The sequence below is a fragment of the Oryctolagus cuniculus genome, chromosome 10 (assembly GCF_051225735.1).
Source record: "Oryctolagus cuniculus isolate XC-2025 breed Fujian yellow rabbit chromosome 10, ASM5122573v1, whole genome shotgun sequence".
Lineage (NCBI taxonomy): Eukaryota > Metazoa > Chordata > Mammalia > Lagomorpha > Leporidae > Oryctolagus > Oryctolagus cuniculus.
The window spans coordinates 119,957,086-119,980,678 of record NC_142876.1 but is presented as its reverse complement, the minus strand read 5'-3'; the positions used below and the strand labels follow the sequence as shown (position 1 = coordinate 119,980,678).

General features: G+C 62.1%; 1 protein-coding gene across 18 annotated transcripts in view; it reads right to left on the bottom strand.

Moving 5' to 3' along the window:
• SSUH2 (ssu-2 homolog) overlaps nucleotides 1-16,712 on the bottom strand; it is a 32,604-nt gene extending 15,892 nt beyond the window's left edge. The window contains exons 1-11 of one of the 18 annotated variants that reach the window (XM_070051233.2): nucleotides 16,564-16,712; nucleotides 10,249-10,347; nucleotides 9,583-9,664; nucleotides 8,267-8,399; nucleotides 6,783-6,847; nucleotides 5,976-6,100; nucleotides 4,090-4,152; nucleotides 2,986-3,071; nucleotides 2,426-2,501; nucleotides 1,834-1,939; nucleotides 556-663 (exon numbers count right to left, since the gene is read on the bottom strand). In XM_070051233.2, coding sequence (XP_069907334.2) covers nucleotides 561-663; nucleotides 1,834-1,939; nucleotides 2,426-2,501; nucleotides 2,986-3,071; nucleotides 4,090-4,152; nucleotides 5,976-6,100; nucleotides 6,783-6,847; nucleotides 8,267-8,399; nucleotides 9,583-9,664; nucleotides 10,249-10,347; nucleotides 16,564-16,591 — 966 coding nt within the window. In that variant the 5' untranslated portion in view covers nucleotides 16,592-16,712 and the 3' untranslated portion in view covers nucleotides 556-560. Of the gene's footprint in view, nucleotides 1-555; nucleotides 664-1,833; nucleotides 1,940-2,425; nucleotides 3,072-4,089; nucleotides 4,153-5,975; nucleotides 6,101-6,782; nucleotides 6,848-8,266; nucleotides 8,400-9,582; nucleotides 9,665-10,248; nucleotides 10,348-16,563 lie in introns of those variants that run through there. The other 17 variants (XM_089305646.1, XM_089305641.1, XM_070051230.2 and 14 more) reach the window with 17 other exon arrangements.
• Nucleotides 16,713-23,593: the final 6,881 nt, after the last annotated feature.

Here is a 23,593-nt window from a genome sequence, read left to right as displayed (position 1 = left end):
GAGGGATAATGTTCATCCTCCACAGCTGGCATTCAAGGGCTCTGCACCACTGAGTTCCACCCAGCCCCAGTGCAGGGCGCCCTGGGCCAGACCCCATCTTCAGCCCCCGGAGCTCGTGGCTGCTCTGCCGCCACCTGGTGGCCATCAGCTCATGGCACCCGAGGCAGGTCTGGCCCTGGCCACCACCTTGAGTCCAGAGCTCTCCACCTCCAGCCCGAACAGCCGAGATTTAGAATCCAAATCCCACACTGGAGACCCGCCGGCGGCTCCCAGATCCTTCAGCACAAACCCAGACCTGTCGCGGGGCCTGCCGTCCCTCCTGCCAGCCTCTGTGGCCTCACGGGGCCCTGTCCTCCAGCTCTGGCCACACTGACCCCCGTCAGCTTCCAGCACCGTGCGCCCCTCCTGCTGGCCGCTCTCTCCTCCCCTCTTTCTCAGGAAGGAGGCCCCAGATGCCTGGACAGGCCCAGCCCAGCCTGGAGCCTCCCTCCCAAAAGCCCAGGCCATTCTCCCCCAGGCTCAGTCCCTGAAGCCCCCCGCCCAGGCCCTCCGCACCTGCTTCAGGATGCGTGCCCGGGAGCCCAGGGCGGCACTGTGTTCTGCGATGCCCCTCTGGGAGGCCCGCGCAATCTCCGGCAGGGGGAAGTCCACAATGGGGTACACCTGGGAGAGAGAAGGTGGCCACCCACTGTGCAGGAGCCTGGGAGAGCCTGCAGCCGCCCTGAGCCAGACTGCGGAGGGAGGGGTCCTGGGACACAGCACAAGCCTCGGGCACTGGGTCAAGCTCTGCCATGGTCCCGGGGAATCCCAACACAGAGGCGGGGTAACCAGGGGCAGCCCCAGCCCCTGCAACCCTGCCAGGCTCTGAGCAAGCCCTCACGGCCAGTGCACCGAGTGCCAGGCACCTGGTGACCAACGCAGGTGCAGGCCCTGTCAGTGAACCATGTGTCTTCCCCCCACCCCTGCTCCCGCTGTGTCCCCCTGGGCCTGGGCCTGGGCTGGGGACACTGGGGGGGGGGGGCGGAGGAGGAGAGAAAGATATGCATGCCTGGCCACTGGGTAGGGGGCAGGGCTGACAGTGAGGGAGGGCACCACCAGACCCAGACGGGGGCGGGGAGGGAGGCTGAGGGTGAAGCCCTAGGCTCCAGGGAGCTGGTGACACTGGGGCAGAGAAGAGGTTATGTGGCTGCCTCTCAGCGAGGGGACAATACCAGAGGCCTGCGCACACGTCCCATCCAAGCCACATCCTCTAACAAGGCTCCCAGCCGAGCCAGAATGAGAATGCATTCAAATTAAAGCAGTCACTTGCAGAATGTCAGCAAATGTGCGGGGCCGTGTGCCAATAAAGCTTTATTTATAAGAGCAGGGGCTGGGCAGGGCCCTGTCTCACCTCTCATACCTGAGCCCCTCACTCTGCCTGGCTCCCAGCCCTGCCCCCTCCCTCGTAACCACAAGTCCAGGTCCACTCCCCCACTGCACAGGGTCCACATCCCGGAAGCAGCCGATGTCACATGTGCAGAGACCAGAACTGCCCAGACAGCTGGACCACACCTCACCCCAGTCCCCGGTCCCCCCTCTCCGTGCTGGCCCACAGCTGGGAGCACACAGCTGGGACTGCCCACCGAGTCCTCCACCCGCTACCATAAGGCAGATGGGGGCAGCTTTGGTTTCTCAGCTCCCGAAGGAGGGAGGGTCTCCAGGTGTGCAGAGGTGGGCGGGGCTGTGAGGAGCGGCCCCCCCCCCCCCCCCCGCTGCCAGCAGCCCAGTCCTCTGTTCCCACCCGTGCGTGCCACGCCCACCGCAGACCCAGCTCCACAGCGCTGCCCCCCTCACCACCACGTCCTCGTCCTGGAAGAGGCTTTCGCCCTTGGCCTTCGCAAGGAGCTCCACAGGGCAGCTGAGCCGGGGCTCGGACACGAACTCAAACACGCTGTTCTTCCTGGGCGGGAGGGGACAGGGCACCAGAGGGTTAGGAATGTAGACTTTGGGGTCACACAGACCGGGGTCCGAGGGGTGGACAGTGGACTTGAGTCGGCATTCCCATCTTTACAATGGGAATGAAAGGCGCTGTCTGCCCGGGGCCACAACCACCTTCCACTGTTTGTCCACAAGGCACTCAGCGAGGCCCGGACCCGAGACACCTTTCAGCGCCTGCGCCTGGGCTCGCTCAGGAGTGGAGAGCAGCCCTGCTGGCTCTGATCCGGGGGGGGGGGGGGCAGCAGAGGGGGCGGGAGCTCAATCCTGGTCTCTCCACAGCTGCCAGCACCCTCCCAGGGCGCGCCCCTGCTGCTTCCTGCAGCCCTGGCCGACCTTCCCCCCCGCCCCGCCCCGCGGCTGTCTCTGGTGCAGGCCCCGTGCCCAGCAGCCCCCGCCCCTCCGCTGCCGCCCCCTGCCGCGGCCCTGGGCCCGAGGGGCCACCACGCACCACACGGTGACGAGCTGGACGAAGTGTAGCAGCTTCTTCTCCCCCTTGCAGGTGGCGCAGGTCTTGCTGGCGCGCCCTGAGCACGTGCCGCACCTGACGGGGTGCAGGGGCCTGCAGGCACCCGGAAGCCCCAGCACGAACCCGCCCTCACGAGGCGATCAGAGGGGGCCTGTGCTGGGCTTAGGCCGTGTCACCCCCACTTTGGGCAGGGCCCCAACATCCCTTTGGGGACCACCCTGCCCCCTCCACTGCCCGGGCTCTGGGGCCCACCCGAGCCTTCTCAAGGAGCGTGGGATCCCTGCCGGCTGTCCCAGCCAATGCTAGAAGGGGCTCCCGGCCTGGGGGCGTGCCGTCAGGACAGGGGCCTCCTTCCACCCTGGGGTCACTACGCCTGCAGGTGGCGGGGGACAGCCCACCCGAGAGTGAAGCCAGCGCAGAGGACATGGGGAGGGGTGGGGTGGCCTCACACCAGGCCCCGCTCTGCAGGACTGGACGCCTGCTGGGCACACACTCTGCGGACGCCGCCCCGCAGGTAGGGGCGCCGGGGCGCCGGCTCTTACCTGCGCCGGCCGGAGCCGGAGCACAGCTGGCACCGCCGTGGCCGCCTGGCTCTGCGCTTGCCTCCGCTGCAGAACAGACACCGCACCTGCGGGCACAGCCAGGCCTCCTGCGTCCCGCTGGCCTCGCACACCTGGCTCGGACCCCTCCCTCGGCCCGCAGCCTGGGCTGCGTCCCCTGGGGCTGTGTCTCCCAAGGCCCATTTCCCAGAGACAGCTGCCTCACTCCCACCTCAGCGTGGAGAGGAGCCCCTCAGGGCCGACCCACAGATAACCCTGACCTTTGACCTAAGCCTCCAGAGCTAAGAGGCAACGGATGTATGAATTCCTCACCACAGCCCAGGGGCCGCTGCAGGACCGGCCACCGCCACGGGCCACCAACCCTGGTCACGCCCTAGTCTCCTTCCCCACGCAGACGGGGAGGCCTCTGGGGCACGAGGGAGCCCCGACTCAGCGAATGCGGGGCCATGCAGAGGAAGCAAAAACACGAGAGACCACCCAGGCCTAATGCTCCACTTCACAGACGGGAAGACAGAGGCCAGAAAGGGAGGGGGCTTCACAAGGGGAGTGTGAGCGCAGGAGCCCAGGCCACAGCCCAGCCCTCTACACACACACACACACACACACACAGTGTCACCTTGCCCCCCCACACACACTCCATCACTCATACACACTCCATCACTCACACACACACACTGTCACTCACACACACACACTGTCACCATGCCCCTCCACACTCCATCACTCACACACACAGTCACTCACACATACACACTGTCACTCACCATGCCCCTCACACATTGTCACTCGCCGTGTCCCCCCCACACTGTCACTCACCATACCCCCCACTCACTGTGTCACACACACACACTGTGTCACACACACAGTGTCACTTACAATGCCCCACACACACTGTCACACACACACACTCACACACTGTCACTCACTGTGCCCCACACACTCACTGACTCACTGTGTCACACACATACACACTCACACACTGTCACTCACCATGCCCCCCACACACATTGTCTCACACACACACACTGTCACTCACTGTGCCCCATACACTCACTGTGTCATACACACACACACACTGTCACTCACCCTGCCCGCTCCATGGCATCCACTGCACTTGTACCGCCCACGCCCGTGGCATTTGTGACATTCCTGAAAGTGAAACGCCATCTGTGGACCCAGTGCCACCTCTCCCACCACGACGCCATCATCATCTCCAGAAGGGCTGCAGGTGAGGTTGGGCTTGGAGAGGGCGCTGGGGGGGGGGGGTTCCAGGAGGCCTGGAGAGGGCACTGGGGGGGGTTCCAGGAGGCCTGGAGCGGGCGCGGGGAGGGTTCCAGGAGGCCTGGAGAGGGCACGGGGGGGGGGGGGTCCAGGAGGCCTGGAGAGGGCGTGGGGGGGGTCCCAGGAGGCCTGGAGAGGGCGCGGGGGGGGGGTTTCCAGGAGGCCTGGAGAGGGTGCTGGGGGGGGGTTCCAGGAGGCCTGGAGAGGGCGCGGGGGGGGGGGTTTCCAGGAGACCTGGAGAGGGTACGGGGGGGTGGTCCAGGAGGCCTGGAGAGGGCGCTGGGGGGAGTTCCAGGAGGCCTGGAGAGGGCGCTGGGGGGGGGGGTCCAGGAGGCCTGGAGAGGGCGCTGGGGGGGTTCCAGGAGGCCTGGAGAGGGCGCAGGGGGGGTTCCAGGAGGCCTGGAGAGGGTGCGGGGGGGGGGTTCCAGGAGGCCTGGAGAGGGCACGGGGGGGGGTTCCAGGAGGCCTGGAGAGGGCGCAGGGGGGGTTCCAGGAGGCCTGGAGAGGGCGCAGGGGGGGGGTTCCAGGAGGCCTGGAGAGCCCACCACAGGAGACCGTGGCTCCGTCTCCGCTCAGCCCAGTCTGGTCAGCCAGGTGCTGGTGCTGTCCTCAAGGCTGGCGTCCTGACCCACACCCTACGGCTCCCTGCAAAGCTAACACCCAGCCTGAAGGCATGTGACCTCCAGCCCGGAAGTCGTGAGAAATGGCTGCGTTTCCCTGAGAGGCAGTGCGCTGCGGGCTAGGGGGCAGTCACTGGTCAGAGCAGGTTCCAGCAGAGGACACAGCCGCTCCTGCGTGCCCTCGCCTTCACACCCTGCTGAAAGCTCAGAGCAAATGCAAGTCTTGGCTCAGGCGCCACAGCGACCCGCGGTGCTGGTGACAACGGAAACAGCTCAGCACTGCCTGCCACCAACGCGGTCCGTCACGTAGAGGAAGCTCAAACTGCTCCCTGCCGGCTTCCTCGGACAGCCCCAACCGCGCTCTAACTTTTGCTTCACGTCAGTTCACTCAGTGCCCCAACTGTCTACTGACGGGCAAAAATAGAAAGGCAAAGATAAAGATAACGAGAGATTTTTAAGTGGCTGCCGCTGTGGCACAGTAGGCTAAGCCTCCGACCATATGGATGCTGTTTCCTGTCCCGGCTGCTCCACTTCCAATCCAGCTCCCTGCCAACGCACCTGGGACAGCAGCGAAGGATGGACCAAGCGCTTGGGCCCCTGCACCCACATGGGAGACCCGGAAGAAGCTCCCGGGCCCTGGTGTCAGATCGGCCCAGCTCTGGCCATTGTGGCCATTTGGAGAGTAAACCAGCGGATGGAAGACCTCTCTCTCTCTCTCCCTCTCTCTGGAACTCTGCCTCTCAAATAAATAAATAAAATCTTTTTAAAAAGAGAGAGGAGACTTTTAAAAGCCGACGCCCAGCTGCCCAGGAGCCTCTGCTGCTTGTGTTGGGCACCGGTGACCGTTCTGTGACCGGCCACTCCTCTCGCCGCGGGGTCACACTCCCTGGCCTGTGAGAGATTTTCACGGGCAGCCTCCCACGCACCGTGTTCTTAGATTCCGTCTGTTCCTCACCAAGGCACGGGCAGCCCGCCTCTTCCTGGGGGTTTCCTCTCTAAAAGGATGGAGGCAAGGCTAGTGCAGGGCTGGGAAACCCACTCAGCGAGCACAAACACCCCGAAATCACCTACCTTGACCAGGGACGAGTGAGGCACCTGCAGCTTCCTGGTGTCTTCCTGGAACAGCGGGGGCGCCGGGACCTTGATGTCCCAGAGCCTGGGGGAGGGGCCTCTCTGCGGGCCATCCACCGCCTGGTCTGCCCAGCAAAGGACCGTGGTGAGAACAGCCCCAGGGAGGCAGGCAGGAGCTGGCATTCATTCAACAAACAGCCCAAGACTCTGCCGGGTGCCGGCATCAGGCAAGGGGACTGGGAGACAAGGATCCCTGGGCTCTCTGGTGAGGCCCCCAGGTTGGGCAGTGGCAGAGGCGTGGGTTTCACTTTGGGCTCTTCTGCTTCCTGCTGTGGGGTCCCACACAAGTTACTTAACCCCTCTGAGCGTCAATTCCTTCCCCTCGGAAAGGACGCCAAGGCGGCACCTACCACACAGAGTGGGTGGGTAGGAAACAGAAGGCCAGATGCAACCAGTGGGGACAAGCGCTGGCTCACGTAGAAGGAGCCACGAACAAGACCTGTCCCACCCACCCCCTGCACAGCCATTACCTTCCTCCCCCTCCCACCGTGTCCACCACCGGACAGGACAAGGCCCAGTGACCGGTTGGGCTCTTGACACTTGGCAGGTGGATGCCAAGCACACAGGCACCCACCCGTGCTCAGAGGTCAAGGGCAGCCTCTCTCGGGCCGCCTCCAGCCCCTACCAGGTAGGGATCATTTGCTGACATCAGCTCCAAGGCTCGCGCCCACCGTCCTGTGGACGGGGCTGCAGAGGCCCTGGCTCGGGGCACAGGAGCGCCCCATTCAGCACTGGCGGATGACTCACTCACTGGTCAAGGGCTGGAACGTCCACTCGCTCACCCTGGATTCGCTGAAGGTCTCCAGTCGGTACTGAAGGGGGAAAGGGTACAATCAGGCCTCTGCCGTGGGAGGACAGAGCGCCGAGCAGAGCGGGCAGCCAGCAGGTGCCGGGGCAGCAGCCACGCATGCCCCTGCCACCTGCGCCGCAAGCCTCCCCTGCCAGGCTCCTCCCTGGAGCCACTCAGGTGCCAGGAACTCGGACACAGCACTTGTGCGAGGCGAGCTTCGGGCAGCAGTGGCCTCTGCGAGGCACGGCACGTGGACTGCCCGGGGCCACGTCCCCACCAGGAGACGCTGACGTCGCAGACGCTCAGAACGGGATGGGGGGATCCCGAGCACTGCTCAGCTCCTGCCATTCCATGCAAGTAGAGGCCCAGAGAGGGCGGGTGACTTGCCCCAGGTCACCCAGCTGCTTGGCAGCCTGCTCTCACCACGACCTGTGAATGTCATCGGACTTCCAAGTGACAGCGCTCACCTGAGGGCAGCTGTGTCGCTAACACTGGGAAACGGGCACCAACAGGCACCCTGGCTGGCAGAAGGAGACACAGGTGCCCACCATGGTCTGGGTGTCAGAGGGAGGATCTTTTGAACCAATGAACTGATGATTCTTGAGCTCAGTCGTGATGTAGGGGGTGCAGCCAAGGCAGGTCGTAGCACCTTCCTCTGAGCAGGGACACGGCTGGGCGCTGCGGAGCCTGGGTGTGCATCTGACTCTGTCACTCCTGCCTGGGCACCTGCCTGCCTCCCCAGCCCGCAGTGTCCACTCCGCACACCGGCGGCACTCAGAGCTGGGAGGATCTCCAACCACGGATCAAAAATATTCCTGTAAAAACTGTGTGTACTGCACAGGCACAGGGTATCTTCTGACTAGTCTGTAAACAATGCAAACTCACGTGTTTACATAGTATTCACATTGCATCTGGTATCGTGAGTCATCTAGCGGTGATTCCAGGCCATGGGCCAGGGGTGCTGTGGTGAGCGGGTTAAGCACCTGGGACCCAGTGCCACCTCTGCTTCTGACCCAGCTCCCTGCTAATGCACCTAGGAGCAGCCTGTGAGCTCAAATACTTGACTCCCTGCCACCCACATGGGAGACCCAGATGGAGTTCGTGGCTCCTGGCTTGCAGGCACTTGGGGAATGAACAGGCAGAGAGATTTCCCTCTGTCTCTCTGCCTTTCAAATGAACAAAGATTTTTTTTCTGAAAAGGCAGTTTTACATTTAAAAAAACACAAAGCATACAGGAGAATAAACCGTGCACCATCTTGCAGACAGGGCTGGAGCCCCCGGGGGTCCTGGAGCCGATCTCCATGGATACCAAGACGATGGGTTGCAGAGAGGACTCTGCATCTCCACTGTCCCCACACACTGCCCCCCAAGTCTCCTTTCTCTGGCTGATGACACCAAACACCGCCTCCCCCACCCACAGGCCCCGCCCCCAGCCCCTCACCCGGCACAGGTTCTGCTGCTTCAGCTCCCGGATGACCAGGTCGCCGGCGGCTGCATGGCCGTAGCAGCATTTGGAGCTCACAAAGCTGAGTAGGGCTTCCCGGGCCACCTCCTCCGTCACTGTGGGGACCCTGCTGGGCACCGAGCAGAGGGAGGTTGTGGGAAGCATCCAGGGGGCTTCACTGAGGCCCAGGGAAGGGAAGGGGCTGGGGGCACCACAGTGGCAAAGCCCCCAGGAGCCACACAGGGTGGGGAAGGGGCGAACTCTCCCAGCCTCAGCAAAACTGCTTCGGCTGAAATGTGCTCAGAGATCCCAAAATTCAAAAAACAGCTGACAGCTGAATCAGACCATTCTACAGGTAGAAAAACCGAGGTCATCACACAGGGGACTTGGCCTTGACCAGAGGAGCTCTGAGTAACCTGCACAGGAAGACCCCCAGGGACTCACCATGGGGACAACCGTGGGAATGGGGAGGGGGGCCTTTCCTGGCCAGCTCACTGAGTGCCCCTCCCCCACCCTCTGAAAACCCGCTCGCCCCTGAGGCTGCCACCTCCTTAGCAAAGCCCTCCCTGTCCCAGGAATTTTGTGGATTTCTCCGTGGCAGCGCAGAGCATGCCTTGAATCCCGCCCCACAGACCCTGCTGTCCCCTGCACTGGCCAGGCCCGCATTCCTAAGCATCTGTGGACAGGCAAGGGACAGACGCTGCGGGCTGGCCTAACAGGAGGCGGCCACATGGGGAAACACGGTGTGCACTGGGCTTCGAGGTGGGCAGCCCGGGGGTGCTTTGGGAGACGCCTCTATGGCAGGCACTGGCCCCCTGAACTCATTGTCTGGGAATCCCTGCACCCCCACGCCTTCTCCACACAAGGAGGGGGCGACCTCTCCGGGATCTGGACCAGCGGTTGGCCAAGGTCTCCGGGGAAGGGTCAGAGAGGGAGGAGGACAGCTCTGCCCATGACACACCATCAGTCTGACAGCCCCCGGAGGCCGCCGTGGGCGCCGCCTATGGGAGTGGGTATGGGCTCCAGCCTGAACACTCCCGGGAGGCTGTGCTTGCAAATCCCCGGTGGCCTGGACGTGGCCCGGGCTGAGGGTTTGCCATAATTGACAGCATCAACGGTAGGTCGCCAGGCTTCGTAGGCAACACCCTGAAGGGCTCAGCAGAATGCAGAGCCCCAGGCCCTGGCCCTGTAGGTCGGGGGGGGGGGGGTCCTGACACATGCTCAGGGCTGCACTCCCCCAGGAAGGCTCCCACAGGGCACCGGAGACGCAGGGAAATGGAGGACGGGGCCTCCGGGCAGAGCCTCAGCCTCACCTGTATCTCAGGAACCAGGACCACGACCTCTGTTCCTGGGGCCTCCCTGGGGTCTCTGGAGGTGGGAAGAACACCTGCTGCCCTGAGGGAGGGAAGAGGTGGGGCTGAAGCAGGGGGCGCCGGCTGGCCCCCTGCAGGCACAGGTGAGGACCACAGATGACACGCGGAGACATCCGAACTCCAAGAACCAGCACGTGGATGTCAGGTCATGAGGAGTCCCTGGGCCCCGGGGGGTTACCTCTCCCTCACCCCTGCCACAGTTTGGGTATGGTTTGTCCCCCAAGGGCTCACGGGCTGGAGGCTTGGCGCCCAAGGTGGCCCCTTGAAGGCAGGGGCCAATGTGTTCCTGGGACAGCGATGTGTGCCACACACATAGCGAGCCTGGCCCTGACTAGAGACGCGACCTCGTCTGTGTGTGCTGCCTCCCCTGTCTCCCGCACCCCGGCCACTGCGATGCCATCAGACGCCAATTCCCCGTCAGAGCCCAGCACAGAGTGGCACCACCAGAACCGTGCTCTCTTCTTTATAAAGTACCCAGCCCTGGGGACTTTGTGACAGCAATGTCAGCCACGCAGCCCAGATAAGCGGCTTCCCTGGGAACCCCAGGGGACCCAGCCTGCTCCAGACACAGCCCCGCCCATCGGGAGCCCCGAGCAGAGGACTCACCATCACCTGGCAGGAGCCAGTCATGGCCGGGTAGTCTCTCCAGGAGCTCAGCAGGGGGCGCCAAGGGACTCTCGGCCTCGAAACTGAGTTCCATCTCACCTGTGCACAAACAAGACCGGGAGCGCCGAGCCTCAGAGGGCGGCGGGTGAGTGGACAGCCGCTTCCCAGGAAGCCAGGTGACATGGAGGGGCGCTCCCCACAGCCTCGTGGCTTCGCTAAGATGCTGGCACTCAACACTCTCGGGGCACAGATGCATCTATGGGGCCTTTCCAGCAATGCCAAGGGCAAGGACAGCAGCTGCTGTTTGCAAGCGCCTCCTTGTGGCCGTCGCCACCACCACCACCACCATGCTGCCCCAGCTTCAGGGCACCTGCTCCAGCCTCGGGGCCGACGCAACCACGCATCTCAGGTGGCCACGTGGATTCTGAGCCTCTCCTCAAGGGGCACTCCCACCACGAGAGGACCACCCAGGGCAGGCGACCGCACAGCTGCACCCTCCCAGACCCCTGACCCTGGGAGTTAAAGAAATCTGAGATGTGGGGTGGCAGGTCCCACAGCCTCTTCCACCGCACACCTCTGCTCTGGGAGCCACGCCACAGACCATGCCTGGCCTGTGCAGCCTCCTCCCCGCTCTCCCCTCTGTAGCTGCTCCTCCTCAAGTCACTTCTCAGGTGGCTCCTTGCTGGCTGCTGCTTGGGTGACCCCAGCGCAATCCTAACCCTACCCCCACTCTACGGATGAGCAAACTGAGCTCAGGAAGGCTGTGGCTCACCCAGGACTGGCACCAGAGCTTACGCCCCTCCCAAGTGTTTTTGCACAAATCACTAACCACCAGCTAGTGTCCCTAACACCGTAGCCTGTCCTGCCAGGTGGGACGTAGACACGACGGACCTGAGCCTCCCCCAAGGACGGACGCCTGATGTGAGCACACGCTCAGATACACCTGCCATGCCTGCGGCCTCACCCCGCCCACCCACCTGCAGGGACTTGGGACCCCACTGGACGTGAGGTACAAGGGGCTCAGACAGGTGGCTTCAGCCTCCCTGGGCCGCACAGCCACAGTGCTGGGGCCGGAGAGAGGCTCCTGGGTGCGGTTCAGCCCCCACCTGGCCACCGCATGAGACTGTTCCCATAGGCTTTCATGCTGGGGACAGGAGGGCTTCAGCTCCGTCTCACTGGTGGCCAAGGTGGCCTGAGAGGTGGCCGTGAAAATGTGGGCAGTGGAACGCCCAGGAGAGGTGCTCCCTGCTGCCCCGGTCAGCCAAGCACACAGGGCCAGGCATCCTGCTGACCCCACCTGTCCCACTGTCCTTGCCATCCCGCTGACCCCTCCAGCCGCCGACCCCACCGCTCTGCCAGAGGGCAGGGGGACTCAACGCTGTCAGCGCTCGACCTCCGCAAAGATAAAAAGTAACTTCCTGCTCTAAGTTTAATAAAAACGCGGACCGGAAGAACCCGCAGGTCCAGCTCCAGATGAGGGCAACGAGGCTGATGTGGCCGTAGGGGGCGGGGGCAGGATCCTGGGAAGGCCGCTGCTGTCATGACAAATGGGCAGCCCCTTCCTATCTACCCTGAAATCCGTAACTCCCTGTCCTGTGACAGCAGCAGCATCGCGTAGGCAGGTGAGCAGGAGGATTGCAGACCTGGAGGGCGCCTTTCTGAGCAGGAACATGTCCCTCTGTGAGCACAGGATGTGCTAAGAACCAGGCGGGAGCCGGGCGATGTCACCCCCGGCCGCTCGTCCCTGGACATTCAGCGTGGCTCCCGGGGCTGCCTGTATCTGCTTCCCACGGGCTCGTTGGCATCTGACGCCGTCTTAGCCACCAGGACCCAGGCATCAGGCAGCAAAGATTCCAGACACTGCAGGCCACACAATCTGCATCTCACTCAGCCTGGCCGTGGGGGCGTGAAAGCAGCAGACAGCACACAGGACAGCAAGTGTGACTCTGTCCAGGGGAGCCCCACCCAAGCCCTGGACTGCCTGCACCGACTCAGACACGCACCTCTGAGAATGGTTTGCAGAATCTGAGATTTTCTAGGCCCAAGGCCCCAGCACGTCTCAGACAGTGCCTGGGAAGCCAGCTACCAGAATGAAACATCGGGGTCAGGGCTGGACTGGCCCAGTGGCGGGCGTGGAAGCCGGGGCAGGGAAGTGCCGCCTGGGCTCTCCGTCAGTAAGCCCTGGTGTCGTGTGAGTGGCCCACGCTGCAGAACTCAACCCTCCCACGCGTGAAACGGAGCAGGCGACACTGCTGCACACCTCACCAGACCCGCACCTGGCACGCAACACTTGGCACGAGCCTTGGACCCGAGAGGGGAAGAGTCCTGCTCTTTCTCTGTGTTCCTTCAGACCTAGGAAAATGCTGGAAGGTCAAGCACAGGAAAGAGAGCACCCCAGCCCTCCCGCGGGGACAGCCCCGCCCTTAGAAGTCTCTGCTCTGCAGGGGCTTCCATGCACCCCTCTGGTTGAAGGGAAGCCAGGGAAAGGCTATGTGGCCGCCGTGTTCTTCTGCAAACCAAAGAGGCAGCTGGGGTACCCAGAGCACCACCGGTCAGCTGGAGTCACACTGACCCCTCTGGACTGTTGGTCAGAGCTCAGTTAACCTCGCCACTATGCTGTGTACACAAAGAAATGAGGCCGGCTGACCCACCGGGGCGCGCGTCATTTCCTGAGCAGTGGGTACAACAGGAACCGGGACGTCACTGGGCATTGTGCAGCTCCACCAGCCCACAGCGTCACTGTCCCCATGACGTTGGGGCTGAGCAGCAGGGCAGGGGCCCAGCTGGCCACGCAGCCTGTATGCACGCCTGTCCCATGCACGGTTCTCAAGGGAAGGCCTTGGGCGTGCCCTCCTGCACACTTCGGGACACCAGGCTTCTCCTTCGGAGATGGAGTTTGGATGAGCAGCTCCCACATCCGCACTTGCCTACAACTAGGACCCTCACTCCCCGTCCGGTGACCACAGTCCCTGCGCAACAGCCCACGCACCACGTATGCAGCTGGGGAGGCTGGCAGGAGGCCTTGGCTGTCTCCCAGCAGTTTCCCGCTTGGCAGCCATGAGCTGTGTCCCTTTTGCATACAAAGGATTTTTCCTCCAAATTAGTGCACAGCCCCTTGCATTTTCTCCCTTTTAAAAGGTCAGTCCCTTGACGTCAGATGACAAGAGGGACCCAAGCCCTCCGCCCTGACTCCGGGTGACACATCCTAAAGCCCTAGGTCACGCTCAGATGGGTGCTCACCGACACTTCTGTTTCATGTCTTGCGTGGGAGCTGCTTTTGGCCAGGGCCCCCCCTCCTGCACCCCTTGAGGAGAGGCCCCCAAGAGTACGGGGTACACAAAGCCTCACCCAGGGCGGCTGTGCCGTGGACGTGCACAGATACCACGGGGACTGCATCACAGCCAAGACGGGGCAAGAGAGCGGCCCGGGCTCAAACGCTGGGACACAGGCAGGCGAGCAGTGGCTGGGGGCCAGGGCCTGCCGGAGGAGGGCATGGGGACAGTTTATCAGGGACAGTTTCCACGCAGCGGGAAGAAGCGAGTCCAGGAGAGGCTGGCACAAAGTGTGGCTGTACCTGCTTGCCACCCCACGTGCCCGAGACGGTGCGTGTTCTATTACGTGCATTTTGCTGAAAGTAAAAACAAGTTGCAGGAGACAGTCAGAGGACTATGAGCTAAAGACAGAAGACCTGCTTTGCTGAGAAAAATAAACACCAGACTCTCCAAAAAGTTCAAGAAAAAATGCACATTATGAAAAACCCGCAGCAGGTGCTGTGGCATAGCAGGTAAAGCCACCACCTACAGTGTCCCACCTGCTGCACTTCCGATCCAGCTCTCTGCTGTGGCCTGGGAAAGCAGCAGAAGATGGCCCAAGTCCTTGGGCCCCTGCACCTGCGTGGGAGACCGGAGGAAGCTCCTGGCTCCTGGCTTTGGATCGGCCCAGCTCCAGCCACTATGACCATTTGGGGAGTGAACCAGCAGATGGAAGACCTCTCTCTGTGTCTCTTTGTAACACTTTCAAATAAATAATAAATCTTTAAAAAAGAAAGAGAAATGCATCCATGGATTTCAAAATTGCTTTGCTATAAAATCAGCTTGTAAAACACAACTTACAAATACACTTATCTTTCCATTCCCAGAGCCCCAGTGGCTTCGCAGGCCCTGGGCATTTGCCTGGTCCCCGACAGCAGGAACCCAGGCCCGCACAGCCAGGTGGGACTAGCCTCGGGGGCTTCGGGCAGGCTGCTGCATTTCTGACAGCAGAGAGTGGGACAGGGTACCAGAGAGGGGTGGGAGCTCCAGGCCCAGTGAGGCTGAAGGGGGCGCAGCCCATTCGGATGGACAGACCGACAGGCATCCTCCCCGAAGAAGGCAAACCTAAAGCCGACAAGCCGTGCCGCTGGCTCCCATACAGCTGCGGAAACAGGCACCCGGGTCCGGATTTCAGCCCAAACACTGAAACCTCTCTGCAGGAGACCCTGAGTGCCACCTGAGCTCGCACGTGGCCAAGGACAGACGCAGTGCCATGAGAACCGCAAGGGGTTGCAGGCAGGCCCCGCCCTCTCACCCTGCTCCCTGAAGGGCACGAGGCCAAAGCAGGAGGCTCACTGGTCACCAGGTGTCCTGGTAACAGCCTCTGACGTCCAGGCTCTGAGATGGTACCTGACAGCTTCCCAGGTCAGCGTTTGCACTTGACAGCCAAAGAACCCTGGGCCAACCCTGCGAGATGGCACCATCCCCAAATTTTCTCCCAAGAAAAGGAACTGAGACGTTGAGTGACTAAGGCAAAGCTACCCAGCAGTGAGAAGGCAGAGCTGGGATTTGAACCTAGATCTGCCCCAGCCCAGTGCTGCTAAGAGAAACTCCAGTTACAAGTGTCAAACAGCATCTTGAAGACAGAGCCACGGGGCCGGTGTCGTAGCACAGCCGGTTAAGCACCCTCTGTAATGCCAGTGTCCCACATGGGTGCTGATTTGAGTCCCGGCTGCTTCACTCCCCATCTTGGGAAAGCAGCAGAAGATGGCCCAAGTGCTTGGGCCCCTGCACCCGCATGGGAGGCCCAGATGAAGCTCCTGGCTCCTGACTTTGGCCTGGCCCAAACCCAGCCATTGCAGCCATTTGGGGAGTGAACCAGTGGATGGAAGACCTCTTTCTTTCTGCCACTCTGTCTTTCAAATGAACAAACCTTTAAGGAAAAGAAGGCAGTGGAACCTTAGCAGAGGACATGAGCACAAGTCCAAGGACACGGAGCGTCCAGGACCCCAGCGACCAGAGCAGCCCCCTTCAGACACTGGCTGCGACACACCCATCACCCTTCCACTTCACGGTGGAAAGGAGCCCACCAAGTGGAGCGCCCTGGGCCGAGCCGGGTGAGCTTCGCTCTGTGGTTCCACTCTGATACCCGGGGCCTCGAGGCCCCCACGTTAAAGACGACCACCGATGCTGGCCCTCGGAGGGCTTCGAGGTCACCACGCCCAGTGACAATGACGATGGGCAAGGGTCATGGGCCTTGGGTGAGTCTGCAGATCCTGCCCCACCTCACCCCAAAATCACACCCACGCAGCCTTTTGCCCACAGTCTCATGGTCCTCAAATCAAGAACTCCTGCCCCAACCTTTGTATGAGGGGAAACTGAGGCTCTGAGGGATTAAGTGGAGCCCAGAGAGCCGGCGCCACCCAGACCAGGTCGGATGCTCTTTCCACGCCACGGCACGGCCCATTCCAAACTCAGGATCCAGTGTTTCCTTTTGTAAACATAGCTCATTTCTTCCTAAAACACCATTTCCTTCTTTGTGGTTTTAAAGAGCGCTAGCGCTTGGAGTCCGTTTTATTTCTGTTCAGATAATGGCCTGGGGTCGCCTGGGGCACGTCTCGGGAGCCGGAATGAATGAGCAGGCTCTTGGCCATGGGGGGATCTGGAGTGATGAGCCGCAGGGACCTTCAGCAGGCTGGCTCATCTAACGACAAGCATGAGCCAAGAGTCCTGACACGCGCGCTCACGTGCGGCCTGGGGAGGGATCTGTGCAGCACACAGAGGAAGGGAAAAGACAGAAGTCTGAGGCAGGGCCACTGTGGGCCACGTAAGAAAGGCCACCCCAGCCTTCTCCCCTGTGCAGAGCCACGGGACGAAGATGGGGTCGCAGGCAACAAATGGGCTCCCCGCACCCCAAGAGGAAAGAAGCAAAGGAGACGGGGAGGTCTGGATGTTGTCATAGCACCGAGCTGACCTACAGCCGCACCGCGCCCAGGCACACACAGGCTGCGTGAGGCACCAGCCGCTCAGGTGGCACCCACGCCCTCTCCACGGCTTCACTTACTGTCGGCTTCACCGGCAAAGCTGTCCATGGTCCAGACGTCCGGCCAGGGTGGCGTCTGCTTTTGCAGTGGCCTGGCCTCAGGAAGCTGCAGGACTGACCTCGTTCAGGCCCCTCCCCAACGGCACCCGCTGGGACTTGATTTGAATACAATAGAGGGAAACACAGGGTGTCCATCACAGCTGCACGCTGCACCCAGCCCTGGGGCTCTCCGTGCTCCTGGCAGGAGCATCCTTACTCGCCCGAGCTCCCAGGATGCTCCTGGCTGCCCGTGTCCTTGATCAGCCCTAGGAGTTGGGCAGCCATGTGTGGTCAGTTTTCCCAAGGTGGTAATTCACACCCTGTATGCCTGAGTCTCAGGTCCAAGCACCCAGCCACCATGATACAGGGTGCATGCTCAGGGCACAGGCTTCCAAGGACTGTGGGGGGCTCACAAAAAAGGAACCAGCCCAGGAGGCTACCTCCCCAAGGTGGGGGAAGAGAGGGGTACACAGACAGTGGGACCAGCAAACCATCTCTGCCATTGGAGTTCATGGTTTAGATTCACCCCAAGCAAAGACATGATCCACTTCCAAGGGTTGGGGCCAAAGGAGCTCCAAGCCCCAGTGAGAAACTCTCGGGGAAGGGTCTTTAAAAAAAATCCATGGGTGTTCCCCGGAGGCCAGACGGGTGTGCTGCCAATGGGGGCCCCACAGCCGCAGGCTCTGAGCAGGAGGCTGGTGCTGGAGAGCTCAGCGGTCCCGCCGAGTATCGTTCTGCTACTAAACTACACTCTGCCCCCAGAAGCCACAGTCCTACTTGCGGTCTCCGGCAATCTGACTGTTCTAGAATCTTCATCCACGGCACACGTCCTCACTGCACTGAGGTGCTGGGAACCGGCATCACCATCCCCTCCTTCCTACGGTACAAGATATTCCGATTCCTGGGTAGGCTCCTGCATCCACCCGCGGGTGGACACACAGCCTGCCCTCGTCGTCCAGCTACCCTGAGGAAGGCTGCTGTGACCCCGGGGGCCAGCAAGCTGCTCGTGCCCCTACTTCCACTCCTTTTGGGTCTGTGCACAGAGGTGGAACGGCGGGGCCAGGTGTGGGCCCCACCCTTCGTTTCGGAGCTGCGTCTGTTGTGAGCCACGCAGGACTCTTCAGGGAAGGCTCCACGTCACCTTCCCACCCACATGGCACAAGTGCTCCCAGTTCGATCACTAACACTTGCTGCTTCCTGTCTACACAGCACTGTATGGTTCACAGACTTAACGTCTCCACCAGACAACGGCCTTCAGAGGCACACAGAGCTGAAGCGACTGGCCCAAGCCCACCCAGCAAGAGGCCAGCTGCTCTCTCCCTTCTTTCCCCAGGGCACAGTCTCTGAGCCTCTGCTGGAAGCCAGGCTCCGCCCTGGCCCTCTGAGCTGTCCATCCATCTACACCGGACCCGCCCAGCACCCCTGCAGGAGCCAAGGCTGCCCAACAATGGGCAGTGCCCCACAGGGGCTGGCAGCCACGATAACATTGTTCCCGCCTTATCTGCAGCCTGCGTGGAGGAGACAGCGGTGCCCACGTGGGGACGGCGGACGTAGTAGGTAGGACGCTCTTGACACAAACAACAACTCATGCAAGGTGGGTGGGGTCCCTGGAGCACTGCACCCACGCACCCTCCTCCCTCAGGGTCTGGGCGTGGGCTCCTGGCTGCAGCCAGGAAAGAGGGGCTGCGACCTCTGGGGGCTTCCCAGTTCCCAAGAGCAAAGGGAACCACTGTCAGATCCCAGCCCTCACCCAACTCAGCAACCAGACGCCAGGAGGGGCCCAGAGAGGGTGAGGGACTTCCCCGAGGTCACACAGCCCAGGTATGGCAGAGCTGGGATTGTCACACGCTCAGTGGGCACCGTGGCCCTCAGTGTGCCTCTCAGTGTCGCTGTGAGGAGGTTTCCCTGCCCCAGTAAAGCAGTGGCTTTGCCCACAGTCTGGCCCCAAGAAACCAAATGAGAGAAAGTGGTGGAAATCTGCCTTTGGCCCCTGTGGGGGAGGGGCCGCCCTCCACCCTTCTTCCTGGGAAGCGACAGGCACATCTCCCCTACTACAGCAGCGCCACACCTCTGCAGGTGCCCCCACCCCATTCCGGAAGCTTCCATGGTCCTGTGGCGCTGGCTGCTTCTCCCGGCTTCCCGCTCTCACCGCCCTCCAGGCCTCTGTGGTCCTCTGTGAGCAGCTGGGCTTGAGTGAGGTCCTCCAGTGGGCAGCCTCCCCTCCACGCACTCAGCAGAGCACACCCCGGCCGGCTCCTGGACAGTCCGACAGCGCTGACTCCTCGGGGAAACCCAGCTCTCTTCACAGACCCCGAGCTGCCCCTGTGTTGCACGGGCCTGGTCACCTCCCCCAACAGGTGCATTCCTGACCCTGGGGCTTCCTCCTAGGTCCCCCTCAGAACCAGACACTCAGTTCCCTGCTCCTGGCCCTGTGCACCTCGCCTGAGGCTCCGCCCAGAGGCCTCTCTGCCTCCATCAGGGCCAACTCGGAAAGGGCCGGCTCCCCAGGGCCCCTGCAGAACGGACTGGACCTCAGCTGTGGCTGTGTCATAGCCTGAGCTCTCCTGCCGCCGGTGCCACTGCGTCTGCTCCATCACAAGGATGCCCAGGCCACCCAGCCAGCCTCCCACGTGCAAACCTCCTCCTCCTCGGAGCCTTCCTCCCACAAGGGCTGCCTCCACCAAGGTCACTCACCTTGTCCCACAGGCCAGGTCAAGACCCCAGCAGTTTGTGACGAGGGCAGGAAGGACATTTGTCATCCTCAGAGCCATTCCCAGGGCTGCGCGAGGTGGGGGTGGTACCCCAGGACTGGGGTTTCAGGGCTCAGGGCCCCCATCGGTGCCCACATGCTGGGTGACCTCATCCGGCATCAGAGCCCACGGGCGACACTGGCAGCTCCCCCTGCCAGCCCTGTTCCCCTTCCCGGACATCCTGGTCTCCTCCTCTTGTCTCCCCCATTCCTGGGACCCCTGTTAGGGTCAGCCGCCTGGGTTGCCTCTCAGTCTCAGCATGAGCTCTCGCTGGAGCCCCCACCCCTCCCACCCAGGGCAGTGCAATGGTGTCCTCCCTGTCCCCAGCTCCTGCTGCTGCCTCTACCAAGCTGTGCCCCACAGGGAAGAACAGCTGAGCCCTTGGAGCTGGAAGGGAGACATCGGCAGCCAGTCCTTGTCACAGTCTTGGAAAGGTACCTTGTCCAACACACGGTCCCAGCCCTTGCTCCCCTTCCGTCCTGACCAGTTTCCCTGCTGGCCCTGGGCCACACCTGGCACACCCCATCTCGGGCCTCAGGTCTCCATGTGACCCCCTGTGTCAGTCTGAATGCCCCTCTGCACCAGCACAGCCCAGCCCCCACTCCACCGTCCTGTTCCTGTCCCCACAGCACTCGGACTGTCCCCAGGGAAACACCTCACTATCTGTGCTGCCCAGGGGCTCAGTGTCTGTCTGGCAACCCTCGCCTCAGGACATAGGTTACCCCCCCCAAAAAATTGCAAAGCCAGATCTGTGTCTGCAGGAGCTGGAACAGGGCCCGGCGAACACTGCCCAGACTGTGAATATGTAATAAATGAAGGATTGAAAACAGGGCGGCATTTGGTGCAGCGTTTACGACACCTCTTGCAGACACGTGCATCCCACATCTGAGTGTCTGCTTCGAGTCCCGGCTCCTCCACTTCCGATCCAGCTTCCTCCTAATTCTCACGCTGGCAGGCAGGGTAAGGTACAAAGATGGGGACCCGGATGGAGCTGAGGACTCCTGGCTTCGGCCTGACACAGCCCTGGCTCTGGCTTTCCCCAGAGATGAGCTCTGCTTCACCGTGGAACAACAGAAGGAAAGACAAAGCCCACGGCCACGTCCACACGTGGGTTTGTCCCCGCTTCCAGCCAGAGATCCGTTCTCAGGGAGCCTCTGGCCGGACAGCAGGAGGGAAACCCAAATGCCTGCCGAAGGGAGCCTCTCTGTGCGCCAGGAGCACTGAGCTGCAGCCCCAGGGATGGCTCCGGCCCCAGCCCAGGGCCACGGCTCCGTGAGGCGCTTCTCAGACAGCACCCACGGGGCCCAGGTGATCCAGATGGAACCAGCGAGGCTGCCAGCTGCACCGGGCGTCAGGGGAGGCTTTGGCTGGCTCCCGGCAGGCAGGCGGGCAGAGATGCTAATCTCATAAGGCAGAGGCCGCGCCCGCAGCTCCACGCACCCCCCTCCCAGCCCTCTAATCAGATCCATCTGTCTCCCAAAGCAATTTGGAATCTGAAAAGGGCAGTCTATTCGGTCACTGAAATTCAATTCCCTCGGGATGCACCGCCAGCCACCCAGGTTGCGGATGGCACCGGCTCTGCCCAGGAGTCGGCAGCACCAGCTGTTACCGGAAACGCTCCGGCGACCCACCTGCGGCATCATCACTGGTGGGGCCGTATTCTGGGACCACAGAAGTCCTCTCTTCCGACCTTCTCACCAGACACACGGGAAGCTGAGACCCAGAAAAGGGAAGGGACATGGGCAGGGTCCCACACAGGGGTCCCACACTCAGGGTGTCTTCTGTGACAAAGGCCAGAGCTGTGGGGCACCAGGTCAAGCTGCTGTCTACTGTGTTAGCATCACATATGGGTGCTGGTTGGAGTCTGGGCTGCTCCACTTCCGGTCTAGTTTCCTGCTAATGTGCCTGGGAAAGCAGTGCAAGATGGCCCATGTGCCACTCACAGGGGACCTGGAACAAGCTCCTGGCTTTGCTGTGGCTCAGCCCTGGCCGTTGTGGCCATTTGGGGAATGAACCAGAGGGACTTCTGGAACCCCATGGGGAGCAGGGGGCAGTGTGTGTTCGTCCAGCGCCGGAAGCGAGCTGCACCCCTTGGGGCAGAACTGGACAGCCCCAGGGCCAGCGAGTCCTCAGCAAGGCCCATGTCCCACGACCCCAACCTAACATCTATCTCCCCACAGGCCTTTCTGCTCCCCTCCTCCAGCCGCACAACCTGGAGAGCTCGGATCACCCCAATTGCTGCCTCCCCTCTCCACTCTCACCCTAACCTCCACCTCTGTGGCGACTGCCCCATCCAGGCTGATCCACACACCGTGCATCGCCCAGCAGCTCGGCACGGCTGGGCCAGCCATCAGGAGTTGTCCTAAACCCCGCAGCCGACAGGGGACCACCAGGGACAGGGGAAGTGGCGGGTCCTGTACCAGAGACGGAAGAGCAAGAGATGAGGAGGTCATGCACTCACTCGGGCTCCCTGTGGGGTCCCCAGTCACTCCACCCAGGCCACAAGGCCCCTCCTCCTGGCTCTCCCTCCCCCTGCACCTGCCTTCCCCTCCCCCTACCAGGGCTGCGGATGACCTGTGAGCAGGAGAGCAACCCCTGGCCTGGGAAGGCAGCGACGTGACCAGCTCCCAAGGCCTCTGCGTGTTCTCTGCTGCTACCCCTGTAGCTCAGGGTCGCTAACACAGCCACGTCCCACAGCGCGATCTCAACACCCACTCCCACGGGCCACAGCCCCTACCCTAGCACACAGGGCCACACAGGAAAGAAAGGAGAGGGACCAGAAGTCTCTCCGCACTGCACTGTGATCTGATGCCTCCTCTTTCACACCTCCTGTGGCTCCCAAGGACCATGGGGACACACACACATCCCCCACCCCAGCTCCAAACAGCCTTCCTCAGCCTTTCCTAGCTCCAGCCATTGCGACCACCTGGAGAGTGAGCCAGTAGATGGAAGACCTCTCCGTCTCCGCTCTTTCAAATAAGTGAATACGTCTTGAAGGGGGGGAAAAGTGAATGGCTGCCTGCCTCCGAATGCCCATATGTAAACTTCTGTGATTTGCATGTAGACACACACTGGCATCTTTAAAAAGCATAAAAGGAACCGCGCCTACACACCGCTCAGCACCTCTCATCAGGAACAAATGCACGCTGGCCGTCCTGTGCCCCTGCTCACGGCTCCCCCCCACACCGCCCACTGGGGTCAGCGAGCTGCTGCCTTCACGGCCCACGTTGCATTCAGCACGCACTTAGCTGGGGCCAGCTCTGCGCTAGATGCCAGTAACAGAAGACCAAGATGGTGTCCACACACCTTCTGTTTTGTAATCACAAGTCTATGTTTGGATGAGATCCTTAAGATTCTTCGTACATTTTAAGGAAACTGATACATGCTAAAAAAGCAGCGTAGAACAAGGCATGGCGGCCCCCAAGCCCTCAAGGCGACGGTGCAAAGTGAGGGTGCCCTCTGCACCCACAGCCCTGCAGCCCTGTCCCTCTAACAACTCTGAGGTATGAAGGAGTCAGGACAGGCAAGGTCTGGGTCAAGGGCAAGACCAGGACTGAAGCCAGCTCCCCCCAGACCCCAGGAGCAGGCAAGGAGGGAGGGGAAACAGCCCCTGCCTGGGTCCCAACTGCTTCCTCACGGGGTAGCCCTGTGCAACCTCCTAACCCCCTGTGCCTCAGTCTTCACATCAGGAAAATGGGGCTGGTCCTCCTGGAGAGACTCAGATGAGAGCCCGTGCACATGTGTGGGCAGCGCAGGGCCTGGTATCCCCTGTAATCTCTCCACGTGGATGCCAGTGCCATCCATAGGATTGCTTTTCCTCAGGCGGTACTGGGGGACAGCATCGACCCCCAAGGACCCCTGCCAGGCACCCCAGAAATTGGTGAGTAAGAGCTTCTGGTCTCTGCCTGGCTGATGGGACGAGGAAGGGGCGCCCAGCCTCCCTACCAGGGCAGGGCCAGGGCCAGGGCTGTCTGCTTCCTGCTGGCCGGCAGCCACGAGGTCAGGCTGGGTAGGGCGCATTCTTGGGCTCCCCAAGGTAAAAATAGCTCTGCTTTGTTCTGCGCTGCAGCACGCTCTCGGAGCCTGGCAGGCTGCCCACGGCACGGGCAATGCCCAGGCTATTTCAGGCCGCCCCGCCTGCGCCTGCGAGAGCGTCTCCTCCTTCACACCCGCAGGCCCGAAGGAAACTGTGCCTGCTCGGTGCCCCTCCGTGAACCACGGTCATGGCCGTCCACACCGCAGCAGCCATACTCGGACCCAGC